The sequence below is a fragment of the Ascidia mentula genome, chromosome 5 (assembly GCF_947561715.1).
Source record: "Ascidia mentula chromosome 5, kaAscMent1.1, whole genome shotgun sequence".
Taxonomy (NCBI): Eukaryota; Metazoa; Chordata; class Ascidiacea; order Phlebobranchia; family Ascidiidae; genus Ascidia; species Ascidia mentula.
The window spans coordinates 8938446-8954086 of NC_138570.1; the positions used below are offsets into that span (position 1 = coordinate 8938446).

The 15641-nt window shown below is 40.1% G+C and overlaps 2 protein-coding genes across 2 annotated transcripts; both read left to right on the plus strand.

The window, feature by feature from the left end:
* The first annotated feature begins 2731 nt into the window (after positions 1-2731).
* Positions 2732-5845, plus strand: LOC145901323 (signal recognition particle subunit SRP54-like). The gene is made up of 12 exons (XM_082988951.1): positions 2732-2887; positions 2952-3128; positions 3192-3296; positions 3370-3490; positions 3715-3869; positions 3937-4012; positions 4121-4294; positions 4374-4534; positions 4639-4744; positions 4816-4946; positions 5027-5162; positions 5328-5845. The coding sequence occupies exons 1-12, from the start codon at positions 2810-2812 to the stop codon at positions 5399-5401; spliced, it is 1494 nt and encodes a 497-aa protein (XP_082845077.1). The 5' UTR covers positions 2732-2809; the 3' UTR covers positions 5402-5845.
* A 266-nt stretch (positions 5846-6111) lies between these two features.
* LOC145901987 (uncharacterized) lies at positions 6112-15433 on the plus strand. Its single transcript, XM_082989817.1, has 12 exons — positions 6112-6211; positions 6278-6444; positions 6507-6684; positions 6920-7090; positions 7788-7937; positions 8259-8426; positions 8639-8833; positions 9217-9344; positions 9406-14134; positions 14276-14424; positions 14830-15031; positions 15212-15433. Exons 1-12 carry the CDS (start codon positions 6154-6156, stop codon positions 15283-15285), a joined length of 6369 nt encoding a protein of 2122 aa, XP_082845943.1. The 5' UTR covers positions 6112-6153; the 3' UTR covers positions 15286-15433.
* The last annotated feature ends 208 nt before the right edge of the window (positions 15434-15641 follow it).

Sequence of the window (15641 nt, forward strand, 5' to 3'; positions counted from 1 at the left end):
ATAGCTTGGACTCAGCATATATCTCATTTGTCATGTCACAAAATCTTGCATTTGAACAATTAGCCTGTTAGCAATTTTACCCCTTTGCGTTTTTTAGAGGACTTGAAAACCTATTAAATAAAGCCAAATTTAAAACTTTTTATAGAAACAAGTAGTTGTCTTTTAAAATAGGTGGATGATTTTAAACAAATCGCGTCGCATCATTTTTTACGGCGATTTGCTGTCTTACTGCATATGGGGTCAAAATATGAACAAATAGGCTAATTGTGCGCTTTTGCTGTTTGCAAGCATATTAGAAGGCTAAATCGAGTATTATCAACCACTTCGCTTGACAGTATCTCTGCACACAACGGTGTTTTGAGAATATTTATTTTGCACAAACAGATCGTTTATTGACATAAAACTTGTAAAACGTTGATATGACTGCTTTTTTGTTCAATTTCTGTATCTTGATGAAGATGGATATTATCATAAACTAAATTATAAAATCAGTTGATATCAGGAAATACCCCACCCTGACCATGTTCGTACAGCTGAGCGCAAATGTTGCCAGAAAAGTCTAGCACAAAACAACATATTTGTCCATATGGATTTGAAAAAGTTAAGCTTTGATAAAATATATTGAAAATACTCAAAGGCAGTGAGAATACTTGCAGCATGTGCCGACTAAAATTTGTATGTAGGCGTTTGCATACGAACAAATTCTGTAAACTTTTATGTTTTACTTCAAACATGTTTCTTTGGAATATAGCCCACTCAGAAGTATTTTAATAAACAAAGATTCGGGTTCGTGCCAACCCGAATATACTCGTGTGTAAGTAAGACACGCGTGTAAGTATGTTTTTTGACGAACGATTGCTTTGCTGTCATACGACAAAATAATTGCAGAAAGTTAATTTCTGCTATGTAGCTATAACAAACTTACAGAAACAACTAAGTCTAATGTCGCACAGGCGAACAATGGCCGCTAACCGCTACTGTTTTGGAAGAACGATACTTTGACTTAACATGACGTAATTGTCGTGCCTTCAGATTGATCAAATAGAATGCTCAGGACTTATATTCTTTTGTCGTCGAATGTGCTTTTGTGTTTTAGTTATGCAAATCCGTGCCACGAAAGATTTACTTTGTTGCGCCCATAACTATGATACGATGTTAGACGGAGGGGATTTCGCTGCAAGAGAAACGCTATTTTCGTCCCGTTTTGTGCATTCGTGGTGAATAGCCAAAGGGAAAAACCACTACACTTGTTCTCGTAGCGCTGCTTCCATTGTTGATCATGCGAAAAAGCACAAAACCTCAGTTAGTGTATATCACACTACCAAATTACGCTCCAATAAATATTCGCGAACGAATCTTGCGTATTATTTGGGTTCGCACGAATATAAAATCTGAGCTGATATTCGGCAAATATATTCGGGTTCGCCTTAGCGAATTCCTTCCTATATTCGGGTTCGCCTTAGCGAATTAATATTCGGCAACATTCCTAAGATCTACATAACATTCTGTTGTGCTTTACTTGTAACCGATTTGCGAAAAAAAAAATTACAAAAAAGTCAAATATAGAAAGTGATGTATGAGAAAAATATTTTATGAATAAGGTAATGGTACATGTTTGTAACTCTAAGCACCGATTAACCTAGAAATTGACGCTTGCGCGCATAAGACCTTGTCGCCAGTTAACAAAAATGGTAGGATCCGGATAGTTGTCAATCAAATCCGACCGGATAATTTGGATCCAGCAGTTCGTTAACAATCAGTGTGGCAAAAATGCTATATAGTGAGGTTAGCTTATCATGAATGGAACAAATAAATGTGGGAATTTATATATATGGTATAACACGTCACGAAAAAAAATAACAAACAACAAATAAATCGTAAGTCGGCGAGTATCACAGACTGGGTTCCAAAAACAAGTAATTTGCGAAATGTTTGTCCGTTTATAGGACAAAAATGCTTTCACAACTATCCGGTAAAATTAAGTCTATTCTCCGGCCGGGTGTGGGTTTTGAAAATTGGTCAATATCCGGCCGGGTCCGGGTACCATCACTTTAGTAATTATATCCTTTTTACATGAGTACCTGATGTGGTTTAATTCTCCCTTGGTATTATTAAAGCCTAAAACCGCCTTCCAGCCGGTTTGACATGATCATGACCATGTACCAAACGGCAAACTTTTAAGATTTCCACTCCTTGTGTTGTTAATATCAACCTGTACCATGTATGGCTAAACAACATGTGACTATTGGAGGTCAAGGGCCGCGGTACCATTGCAAACTTCCTATATTAATTGTGGTCAAAATTTGTTTTAACCTTCATTTGATAGGGATTCCATTTTCTAAAAACGATTCATTTTCAACCAGGAAACACCTTTTAGCTCTGAAGCAGTGTTTCTCAAACTTTTTTTGATACATGAAACGTTGCTAACGATTTCCATTACAACACCCCACTTACAAATAGACTTTTATAGACGGAAATAACAACTTACTTAAAGAAAAATTGCTACATGAGATATTTTTAAAACTGAACTGGGAAATTTGCCTTAACGTACTTTCGTGCATTTACCCCGTTATCATCCACAGTATAATCTTGTTTTATTTACACGACAAAATGGTAAGTCAAGCGTCACAATCACTGTGTTGTCAACTTTGGTGTTTGCGTAGTGGTGTCATGTTGTTCTTTGGCGGTAAACCTTTGTGGAAACGTAAATATTATTCTATTTTTAAGGAACATTAGGGTCACGATTCCGTTTTACATATTAATACATAGGCCATCAGTAACAAGTTGATTAAAACTCAACCAAGACAAAATGGTGTTAGCTGATTTGGGCAGAAAGATAAATGAGGCTCTACGTTCACTGAGCAATGCCACCATTATCAATGAGGAGGTATGTGCATAAAATTTTATAGAAGGTTGTGGACAAATCGCTTAACTCTACTTTACTCATCCAGGTGTTGCAGTCAATGTTGAGTGAGATATGCAGAGCATTGTTAGAAGCTGATGTCAACATTCGACTAGTTAAAAAGCTTCGTGAAAATGTGCGATCAGCAATTGATTTTGATGAAATGGCATCTGGTTTGAACAAACGTAAGATGATCCAGTCATCAGTGTTTCGTGAGCTTGTCAAGGTAAAATTTTAAATAAAAAAGTGCCCCAAACCCCATTTGACACATATTACTGCTGCATTTTAGCTTGTTGATCCAGGTGTCAAAGCATGGCAACCAACAAAAGGAAAGCCAAATGTTATCATGTTTGTTGGTTTGCAAGGAAGTGGAAAAACGACAACTTGTACAAAGGTTTGCAGATTGTACTTTTATGCACTTTTATGTTTATTTACCAATGCATGGAAATTATATTTTTTTGTTACAGCTGGCATATTATTATCAAAGAAAAAACTGGAAAACTTGTTTAATCTGTGCTGATACCTTTCGTGCTGGAGCCTTTGATCAGCTGAAACAAAATGCCACCAAAGCAAGAATCCCATTTTATGGTAAAATTAAATAATTCTGTACAATTTCTTAACACATACACAAGATTAAAAAGTAAAAAAAAATGTGTGGGAATTTTTTATGATTGTTGATTTTGCATTATTTGCATGGATATAGTAGTGCATTAGATAATTGTTTTCATGCAGATTGCCGATAAAATTATGAAAATTTTATCACAAGTCATTCTTTCCAATCGAGCACGTACATAATTATTGCTTTATTGTAGGAAGTTACACTGAAGCAGATCCAGTAGTCATTGCTGCTGAGGGAGTCGACAAATTCAAAGATGAGAATTTTGAAATTATTATTGTTGATACAAGTGGTCGTCACAAACAGGAAGATTCATTGTTTGAGGAGATGTTACAAGTTTATAATGCAGTGGTTAGTTGCTGTTTACATGCCAATGGGCATACTGTCATGTGTTTATGAATCAACTCCTACTCTGCAGAATCCCGACAACGTAATTTTTGTCATGGATGCTTCAATCGGTCAAGCTTGTGAGGCCCAAGCTAAAGCATTCAAAGGTAATAAATAGCAGTTTTCAAAATAAAACTTGTGTTTACTGGGTTGATTTGTTCATTTAAATATTTTGTATTACTATTGGGCTTATGGTCAATACATTTCCTTCACAGAAAAGGTTGATGTTGCCTCTGTGATTGTCACCAAACTTGATGGTCATGCAAAGGGTGGTGGGGCCCTCAGTGCTGTTGCTGCCACACAATCACCCATCGTATTCATTGGTACAGGGGAACACATAGATGACTTTGAGATGTTTAAGACACAACCTTTCATCAAAAAGTTATTAAGTAGGTTCTTCATTTTGCAATGCACATTTAAAGTACAACAAAGTTTTTAATTTTTGGTGGTAAATAAAATCCTTTGCAGATATGGGAGATATTGAAGGACTTATTGACAAAGTAAATGAGCTAAAATTGGATGAAAATGAAGAGCTGTTGGAAAAGTTAAAACACGGACAGTTCACTCTGCGGGATATGTACGAACAGTTTCAGAACATCATGAAGATGGGACCTTTCAGTCAAATCATGGTTTGTTGATTCAGATATGCCATTATTGTTTGTATGATTTAAATTCCGTGTTGTTGAAAAGTTTCTGTTGTATTGCCAATCTGACTTTTATTATTTTAATAAAGAGCATGATTCCTGGTTTTAATGACTTCATGACAAAAGGACATGAAAAAGATTCAACTGACAGACTAAAGAGGTTGATGACAATAATGGACAGCATGACTGATGAAGGTATGATACATAACTTGTGCATATACATTTTATCCTGACCATGGCGAGTAACAGAACATTTTCATTGGCAGAGTTGGATCATAAGGATGGTGCAAAACTGTTTTCTAAAAACCCTAGCCGTGTGGCCAGAGTGGCTCGTGGGTCTGGTTCTTTACCAAAGGAAGTGAATGAACTGCTGGTGCAACATGGAAAATTCGCGCAGGTATTTAAATAATATAAGAATGTGTGCATTTATTGTGTGTAATATAGGTTTTATCCATTGCCTATATTTTCAATGACTAGATGGTAAAGAAAATGGGAGGCATGAAGGGTTTATTCAAACCAGGTGGAATGGACAAGAATGTCAATCCTGCCCAGATGGCTCGCCTCAATGGGCAAATGGCAAAGCTAATGGACCCACGTGTATTACATCAAATGGGTAAATTTTTCTTCCACAATCTGTGAAATTTGTCTTTGATAAAATCGGGGGCTGTTTTAATAATCAACTGAAAGTGTTTTTTGCTTTTTGAGTTTAACAATTTAGCATTATGCTTGGCAGTGTCAGCAACAAAAAAGGTATTTTATTCGTGCTATCTCTTGACAGGTGGAATGAACGGTCTGCAAAATATGATGAGACAGTTTCAGCAAGGTGGAAACCCTATGGGAGGGATGAAGTAATCTTTTCAGCGCAGACATCTTTGCTTGTCTGGTGCGCGCCGTGGAATCGTCCGCGGTTCCACGTTTGGGTCGCAGTGGAGAAAAAGACATTTTGCAATTTTGTGAATAACCTTTCGAAAACGTTCTGATTAAAGAAGTTTTTTTTGCATTGACACTCCATATTATTTATTTCTTCGAACACCCACTACAGTCTGGACCAAGAGGGCCGAACAAATTGTGTGTTATTGAACATACGAAGACCGTCCCGACTTAAATCAAGATTTTGAGAGAAACTTCGTTCTTTTGTTTTTTCGTATTTTAACTGCATGGTCGCGGATTGTCGGTGTGATTACGGGAGTGCGGTTTTGTTTTTATCGCTGTCTTACGGAGTTTATTGTCGTTTCGGGTGCAATGCGCGATTGTGGAAGACTTGTTTAATACAAAACGCTTTCGGCGGACAGGATATATACATGGTATGAGTGTTTCATAACAGAAAGTGTCCAAAACTTTGCCTGCTATGTAGGATACGAGCAATGTTTGCAAGACCGCAAGCGAGAAATCAATGCCAGACAAGTGAGACGTCAAGCGAATAAAAGTTACGCAACCCGTCGTTTGTGTACGCAGCGCCGACACTGACTACGTCACTTTGCGCCCTCCAATCGGAAGTTTTTGATGGAATTGTTCGTCGGCGAGAAAGCCCTCATCAACTTTACCTGCCATTACAGGTTTATCCGTGAGGTTGAAAGTGTCGTTTTCGCAGAACTGCCTGAAAAATGCTTAAATTTCTTGTGGCGATCGCAGTTCTATTGGCGTTACAACTGCATGAAACTTGTAAGTCGAGACTCAAAGTTTGGCGCAGGTTTTGTTGAGGCATAAGAACACTATTTGTTTTGTCAGACGCAAACGTGTGTTACCGTGACTTTCGATCGCATTTCGGGATTCAAGGAGTCTGTGCTCATCCAATGGGTGGCCAGAGGCGACAGATGGGAGTCTTCATCAGATCATACCGAAGCTGCTGTCGTCGAAAGTTCGCTAAAGCGTGGGGGCTGCCCCATGCATGCCAGGTTGCGATTAGTTTTAAGGCTACATTAAGGCCACAAGTTTTCTGACATATTTTCCCTGTTAGTCATGTGCGGCGATTCGAGGTATAGTGTCGGCGTGGAACAACTGGAGTCCATGTTCGCGGTCTTGTGGCGTCGGAAGGCAGCACCGCCGACGGATTTGCAGCAACAATGTATGTGCGGGAATGCGAAAAAAAAGAGTGATCCAAACGCGCGAATGCACGTGGAGTTCATGTTGCCCAGGTCGGATAAATTTGTGAAGTTTGAGTGGAAAATACGTACATATATAACTTAGAACACAGACATCTTCAAAAAAAAGTATTTCTGTTGGTAAACTACAGCTGGTCTGACTTAACTTTAACATTCTTTAAAAAGCTCGAAAAAAATGCCACCATACATCCATCGCCTTGAAATTGCCACATCGTACCAAATGGAAAATAACATACACACCTTTAACCATATATTTTCCCATGCACAGTGGACGGGCAATGGTCAACTTGGTCCGAGTCTACGGGTTGTACGGTATCGTGCGGACTGGGCGTGGAATTTCGATCAAGGGTTTGCAACTCACCCGAGCCCACGTGCGGCGGAAGGCGATGCCCTGGGCCACCAAGACAGTTCATGGAATGTTTTGCAAGCAACTGCCACCGTAAGTGTCGACAACTTTGACCGAAAAAAACAGCATTTGCAGTTTGTATAATTTTTTTATTGTTTATGCTGCGTTATAAAACTAACTTTCAATGAGATTTCATATTGGAAAATTTAAGCGAATTTTCGGTCAGCCCTACAGCCAATCAAGACTTGTGGTATCTGAGGGCTTTTGACTACTTTTATATGAACCTCTAAGTCGTCTGTTGGTAACAGCGGTATCGTTTTCTGTTATATTTCGCCTACTCATGAGCATCCTCAGTTCCGCCAAAAATAGAATTGCCAATTTTAAGATGTCATTACCACTTGCAGCAGTTTTGCATTTTTATACTTATTGGAAATGGGAAAAAATAACGCTAAACATTTGATATTTTATAACCCGACTGTCTTGGAATCAGAATACCGTATTTACTCGATTGTAAACCGCGGCTAATAAAGTTTTTTAACCTACCGTTTGTGCGGCTTATTTTCGAGTGCGGCTTACATTATTTAATGTCACGCCGATATTTTGTCTGCGCTCTGTGTTTTGATGAAATTTACCATCAATTCGTTTCAAAGGTTGTCAGCGTATCTGATAATTTTAAACGACAGATTTGTTGGCAATTATTGAAAGCACCTAGGTTTGCCTTTAACATTTACGTGCGGCTTACATTCGAGTAAATACGGAAATGGCAAATATTCCATTGTTGGCATTTCAGCTCCGACGTGGGGAGAGTGGGCCGTGAACAGTCCATGTAGTGCAACGTGCGGCGAGGGAACGAGAAGTCGCTTCAGGGAGTGTCTTCACGCAGACTTCTGCGAAGGAGCGAGCGAGGACCGGGTGCCATGTAAAGAAAAGCCATGTCCAGGTGCTTGACACTGAATCATCTTGTAACAACGTCATTGATGAAAAACTCGTGATAATTAAACACTGACGGTTTCCGTTTTTCCAAGTAAGGCGTCGTTTACAATAATGATTTCACAAGTTTTGTTTCCAGCAAAACCAACCCATTTTCGCCATAAACAGGCGTAAACAATGACGACAGAAATTTCAAAAGGCAGATCGCGCTGCATCAACAACCGCCGTGCGATAGTAGTCGGAAATAGTTTGTCGGTCGCGTGGCCGCCCTTTTAAGCACTCGTGTCTTCGACATACCCTAAATAGGATTCAGTACTGGTTTATTATGCAGAGATGGCCAATTGGTGTCCCTGGAGTGAATGGAGACCTTGCAGCACAACTTGCGGAAGGGATCAAGGGACAAAAACACGGACCAGACTTTGTGCTTGTCCTGCGCCGCAACCTTGGGGCGAACCATGTGCAGGAACAAACTCAGAGACAGCTTTCTGTAATGCTGCAGGTATACGATTTTTTCTGGAAATTTTTTTCGTTTGTATACGTTAAAGTTTTCGTCTTATACTTGTCTTATCCACGTTAATAAAGATCTTAAAGAGTTGCATGCAGAAGCGTTAACAGTAGCGTCAGAACGCATTTTCACATGTCCATTATAAACTTAACCCCTCAAAAAAAATCTTCTCCGAAAAACAAAACCCGATCACTGTATCGACACAGAGCCGTGTCCTGTCAATGGAGGTTTTGGAAATTGGACGCAATGGAGTCAATGTTCGGCATTACCGTGTTCGACCAACAAAGGATTTCAGATGAAGGTGAGAATGTGCGACAACCCGACACCCGCTCACAGCGGTTTGCCTTGCGAGGGAATATTCCACATGAAGAGAGGATGTCTTAACATGGAAGGATGTATGGGTAAGTCAAGCACAACTGCGATTTATTTTCGAAACAGTGATCCTGGTTTTTACCAGAACTAACTTGCACCAGAAACAAAAGCAAAAGTACGATTCATATCAAATTTTTCGAAATCTTTTAGCTCTGACAAAAAAAATTAGCGATTAACCATTGCTCTCAAGCTGACTTTTATCAGCTTATTTGGCATTTACCGAACTGCATGGTTCAGGCAAAATACTTGTCATCTGGCGCATGGCGTGTTTCGAAGTATAAAAATTTTACAGGCTTTGGAAATTGTGGTGAATAATTTTCTGACATGTGTTTATTTTTTAGTATTTACATCGTTCATATTTAACACATTTTTATTTATCCTGTAATACACGTGCCTCTGGTTTATTTCAAAGTGGAGGGATTTTACGGCCCTTGGAGTCCATGGAGTCAGTGCAGTGAAACGTGCGGAAAGTGCGGGTCACGAACGAGGAGTCGGGAATGTCGGTCGCCTTTCACAAATCCTAATGAATGGAATGTTGACGTAAGTTCAGAATTGACACAGAATTATTTTTAGTGTTTGTACGAAATTTGTACGTTCGCAGGTTATCGCAGGCAATCCCGAATTGCTGTGCAATGCAGATCGATCTAGGGAGCGGCAAGACTGTGATTTGCAACGATGCCCAGACGGAAGCAATCCATGCGATGTCACTGTGGTGCCTAGTTTTCGCCACCTTTCACGTCACCACGATAAAGGAGCAGCCCTAAATGGACACAGGAATAAAAGAGAAGACACAACAACAAAAGAAAATAACTCGAATTTCGAAACAACTGACCCTTCTTCGGTGCACAAAAAAGCAAAATCATCAACACATAAAGCATTAGTTACGCAGTCAGATTCAACAGAAAGTGAAGGAATAAACGCAGTAAAGAACAGTTATACAACAACAGTGAAGACTGCTCTGACAAATAACCAGGAAACTACTTCAAACCAAAACCAAGAAATAACTGAGCTCATTTCTGTGGGAACCAAAACTACTTCAGAATCTGCTGTTAAAAAGAATAAAATTCCCCAAGTTAAACCGACGGAGGGCATTTTTATATTCGAAAATGATCTGGGAGAGGTTGGTGTCGACGCACGTAAACTCAGGCAGAAACTGGAAAGCATCAAATTTAATGGCAATTTCGGCAAAATTTTAAATGGTGCTCATAAAAAACAAACCGCTAAAAATCTGAATTCTCACCCCATCAACGGTCAGATCAACGGAGGTCACAAATCGGTATTCGAAACCGAGACACTCGAATCCACAAATGAAATTGCAGCTTCATCATTTAAACCGAATGTTGGGGAGAGCCATGTACCGTTTTCTGATAAAACTGTAGATGGAAGTACTACAACAAAACCGATGACAGATACACACACACAGATCAGTCACACAAAACCCGTACGAGGTTTATCCTTAACTGAGGGAAGAAAAGCAAACCGGAAAGAAAGAGTTACTTCACAGTTTGCAAGTTATTCCTTCGAACCCGACGAAGCAGAAACCGCGCCTTCTACAGTTTCTGTTACAAGCCAATACAAGCCAAATACAAATACAGCTGGTGAAAAGGCCACAGACGCACCCGAAACAACGGATTTCCCGAAACAAAGTCCCTCGTATTTAGACCAGGTGTCGCTTTCACGGTTGGTCAGTACTGTCTCCGCTTCAAGTGCAAGTCAAACAAAAATGTTCTCAACTGCGCAACAGCGCTCATCACATACAGACGTTAAACAGTTAACCGAACAAACAGAGTATGGAAGACCTTCATCGCCCATCGATTTAGAGGTTGTATCACAAAGCACGGAGGTGGATAGTCATAAACCCACCAAGGTCACCAACAAACCACGGTATAGAAAAAAAGAACACGAGCGTACCTTCGGTGCAACCGACGCAGCAAGGCCCCGTCAAGCAGAAAGTGTTGCGCCAACTTCACAGTTATCAGAATTCGAACACAAAAGAATCGACACAGAAGAGTTGAAAACAAAGCATTCCCCCCTTAATGACGCAACAAGCCTAAATCATTCTTATAGCAACCCGCAACCCACAACACCTAGACCTCCAACGACCGGAGACAAGAAATTAATAAACTCCATATCGAACAACATCCTTCAGGAGGAAAATCTAAATACTGAGGTAAATACAACATTTGCATTGAAGTTTACTCCTGGGCCTCATGGGAAGAGTATTGAAACGTTATCTGACGCAAAAGCATTAACACAAACCAATCGGGAAAGCTCTGTAGAAACTACACCAATCCAACGCAAAGCAAACATTCCGACTTCATTTGACCTCAGACAAACGGTTGCTCATGAAAAGGACATTCCAACGTCGCAGATTAGTGACGTAACTGAGCTAGACACAGAGAATCCTGGTGTAAAAACGCACATCAGAGAGATCCGATCAATACGACCACCACCAGTTAAAGACTTTACACAAACGATTCCTACCAATCTTAACCATCGCACAACCGTCTCTAACGAACGTAATTGGTATAACACTGATCAGCAATTTCAAAATGATAAAACCACAGCTACTTCAACTGATATCAACACAGCTTCTCCAAGTAGTGATTCGTATAACGGATTTTTGACTGGTCATGTACAGCAAACAGTTTCTGCTACGGATGAACTTACAAAGGAATTTGCTAAAGGCTCCCCAATGCCGGAAACACGAATGGATAGTGATTCGTCCAACACATTGCAAAGTAATCCTTTGGTAAGTGTGCATGAATTTCCCAAAGAAACGTCCGCAAACTCTAACACAGAACCGATTTCTAAGAAGTCCAGGGAAGTTTTGACGTATACAACAATGTCGGCACCAAAACACAAACAGCATGACGAAACGTCATTTTCGAAAACAGAATATCGGGTGCCGCATTCTGATACCACTTTACGTTCATTTGCTAAAGTTTCGTCACCAGAAACAAGAACAACTCCCCAACCCTTTGAATACGTACAGCAAGAAAAAACCTCTGCACTTCCTGATACCATATCCCGTCCATTTGCCAAAGCTCCTTCACAAGAAACAGATAGTCCTCTCCAATCTTTCGAACAACACAAAAATGTTTCTACGACATTTTCTAAAACAGAATCTCCAGTTCTTCATTCCGATACTACTCCACGTTCAATTGCTGATGTTTCGTCATCAGGACCAAGGACAACTCTTGAGTCGTTTGATCAAAAACAACGTGAGAGTACATCTACATCATTTTTGAATACAGAATTTACTACAACTCTTTCTGAATCCACGCCACGTCTATTTGCCAAAGTTTCTTCACTTGAAAAGAGGCCTACTTCTTCTTTGGATCACACACTTCTCGAAAAAACATATACGTCAGTTTTGGAAACAGAATCTCGAATTCCACAATCTGATACCACTTCACATTCATTTGATAAAGTTTCATCACAGGAACCAAGGGATTCTCTCCATACTTTTGAACATGAACAGCAGGAGACAACATCTGAGTCTTCTGTGTCGCTTCCTGATGCCACAACACGTCCATTTTCCAAAGTTTCTGCACAAGTGACAAGGAGTCCTCTCCAATCTTTCGATCACAAACAATATGAGAAAGTTTCTACGTCATTTTCGAAAACAAAATCTTCAAGGTCGCATTCTGAAACCACTCCACATTCATTGTACAGAGTATCTTTACCCGACACTGGGTCTACCCCATCTTTGGAGCATACAGAATACAAGAAGATATCTACGTCATATTTGGATACAGAATCTCCATTGCTGCAACGTGTTACCACTCCACGTTCATTTGCGAGTGCAACTTTGCCGCCAGATCAAGATGGACAAACTACACAAGGATTTGCGGCAAATTTGGAAAATATTGTAGAGGATAAAATCCCGGCATTTACATCTCCTTTCTCTCACCACGAAAAGTTTGTTTCCAATGTTAATGAGATCCACCAAACGACACACTCGGATACACAACGATTGGGTGTAACCAATCCACAACTGTCATTCCAACCTGCTGCTTTCTCACCGTCGTCCAGCGACAACGCCAACAACCACAGAATGGATTTGACTTCGCCGTATTCAGAAATGGCTGTCTCGGGTCGTGACGACATATCAACAACGGTACCCTACACGTCTTTAACAAAAGACTCTGATGCTTACCATAGCACGGATTACGAAAAAAGAGAAGGATCCACATTTGTGGAGTCTAGTGTGTCGAGTACAGAACCGGTTCGTGGCCAGATATATGAAACAAAACACAACCAAGATTACATCGGAAAAGCGGTGATCGAACCAGCTGCACTTATTGAGCGTTCTAAGGAAGATCACAACAAGTTATTTGTCACCTATGTTTCTGTCATCACCTACGAGGTGGACTTAGAGCAATACTCCGATTTTAAAGACAATAATCGGATCTTGCTTTCGAATTACACAATGAAGTTCGTCGGAGACTCGTTAAAACAGGATAACTTAAATGACCAAGGGGTTTTTGCTGCAAATTCTTCTGGGCCAAATTTTGAGCTTTGTAGAGCGGAAAACTTGGTTACTACACTCGCTACAAAACCACCAGATTGCCAAAACGGACCTTGGGATTTTTCACATAAAGTAGTGGAGGGGAGAGACCCATTTACGTCGACGGGTTCGCCGCAGTCTGTTCTTGATCTGCCAACCTACGATACCGTGCCTTCCATGAAGGAAGATGAACCTGTGCTTCAAATATCTCCAACTTCACCTGATACAAATGACCAAAACGAGTATGACAGCAGCGGAATGGATCTGGATTATGAATCCGGGTATGGGGAAGATGTAAATATAGGTGTAACGAACGGGAAGATACCTGACTACAGTTTCCTCAAAGATGTCATAAACTTATCGCTTAAAGATTCTCAAGGCATGAAAGCACCTGAACTGGCCCCTTCTGACAGATCGGAAGAAATTAAATTTTCAACTGAACAATTTTTCCAAGACGAATTTCTGCTGCCGATGACTGAGCATAAAACTCCATCGCAAAACAAGCACGCGTCCCCATTGGTGAAGTCAAATAAGGTCGATGTTGCAACAGACGCCAAGACAGTTGCTGCAACTAGTAAACCGCCGCTGCAAATTATGACGGACACTAACGACTATCAATACAATGGTTTAAATGGCGACGATCATAGTCGCGGTTTCGACTTGTTCGGTCTGGACGTCAATGGCCGGGAACACAGAACAATTTTCCATCCGACAAACAACGACGACCATTCATCCATAAAGGAATCGCTGATGCAAAATGCGAAGATGGAGGAAAATTCCGAGGGGGATTCTAATAAATATTATTCTCCTTCTGGTGGTAAGGCATTGTAATTTGTTCTCGAGCAGAAAAGTCAGCCCCGGTTAATAGTTAAACACTCGATACTTGCGCAGGCCTGCATATTGATTTTAATTTCGGTTTGCAATTCCACTTAAGTTAGAGTTTTCGTTTTGTTTCCAGATAATTCGCCGGACTATAGCAGCTTGTATGATGAACCAGATTATCTCGAGGATATCGATATGGCAGATAAGACGAAAACAGAAGAGAAATTCTCAATCTGCGATGACCTGTCGATTACACCTGAACTAAAGCGATGTTGTAAAGTTGTGGTTAGTGCTCATAAAATGTTTTGAACTTTTTTCGAAAGTTGAAAAACCACACTGAAACAAACATTACTATCAAAAAAATGAACAACCCCAATTGGTTTGGCAGGTTTTTTGTAGAATAGACAGGTTTACCAACGGCCAGAACCAAAAAAACGCTGCGTTTTTTTATGAAAATACAATTTATTTCAGAATTACTAGATTTTAAAGGCCATTAATAATTACGTCAGAATGTTTCTTGCCACATCGGTACATCTAAAAACATATTTACCTCCGCGCCATATTACTGACAAAAGTCAAAAATGAACACATTGGCATTTTCTCAGCTACGGCTCGTAAAAATAGGCACTGATCCCAGAAATAAGCATCCAGGGGTATAAACCACATGTAAATTTATAAAATTTGCTTTAGAATGACACCTACGGCCAAGACGACGTCTCTATGACCACTTGTCTGTCCGTACTCTTTAAAAGTGAGTACGGTTACGATGAGGACGTGGATGTGGAAGCGGGAGTTTCACTCCGGGGATCTACACGTTGTGTATGCAGGAGAAATAGGGCGTACATGAAAACTCTTTGCTGCCACAAGCAGACGTGCGGTCGGTGGCGAAAACGTAAGTGGCAGTATTGAGTAAAATAGTGAATTGATTAGTTTTGAAAAGGGCAAACATTTAGCTGTAATTTAACACAGAAAAGCGTCAGATATATAGAATCGGTAAAATTGTCTTGTTTGCTTCGTGTTTCTTTCCCAGCCTTCTGAAACAAGTTTATTTATTATTTTAATTTTTTTGCAGCGTTGTTCAGATCGATGTGCAGGGTGTGCCAACCGTTTTGCAAGCCGTGTTTCCAACCTTTGCTCAGCGGCTGAATTTTGGCAAATCAGCCGTGTCCTTATTTTGTTGGTGGTTGACCGATCCTGATGGATGAAAAGAATTTCCTTTAATTTATTGATCACTCTTGATGCTTTGTCCTATTTACGTGCGCACCTTTACAGACGCAAGCCATATATTGTACGAAATACACATACGGTGAGAAAGTGTTTTCGAACGTTAGAAGTGGCATGGTTTGAACAAAACGCTGGGTTTCAAGAAAAAAACACAGTGGATATATAGACTAGCTGTAACTATCTTGTGTATGTTTTTTTAAGCATAGCGACCACATGTTTTGTGTTATAAACGCATCTGCGCCTCCCACGACTTCCGAATGTGCTTCAGGAAAATTAGT

What these genes read in the sequence shown, in the direction of transcription:
- LOC145901323 (XM_082988951.1), top strand. Translation starts at nt 2,810, where the DNA reads ATGGTGTTAGCTGATTTGGGCAGAAAGATAAATGAGGCTCTACGTTCA. An exon ending in CCACCATTATCAATGAGGAG is followed by an intron (nt 2,888 to 2,951) that starts GTATGTGCATAA and finishes TTACTCATCCAG; the next exon opens with GTGTTGCAGTCAATGTTGAG. An exon ending in CCAAGCTAAAGCATTCAAAG is followed by an intron (nt 4,013 to 4,120) that starts GTAATAAATAGC and finishes TTTCCTTCACAG; the next exon opens with AAAAGGTTGATGTTGCCTCT.
- LOC145901987 (XM_082989817.1), top strand. Translation starts at nt 6,154, where the DNA reads ATGCTTAAATTTCTTGTGGCGATCGCAGTTCTATTGGCGTTACAACTG. An exon ending in GGCTGCCCCATGCATGCCAG is followed by an intron (nt 6,445 to 6,506) that starts GTTGCGATTAGT and finishes TTTCCCTGTTAG; the next exon opens with TCATGTGCGGCGATTCGAGG. An exon ending in GTGCGGTCGGTGGCGAAAAC is followed by an intron (nt 15,032 to 15,211) that starts GTAAGTGGCAGT and finishes ATTTTTTTGCAG; the next exon opens with CGTTGTTCAGATCGATGTGC.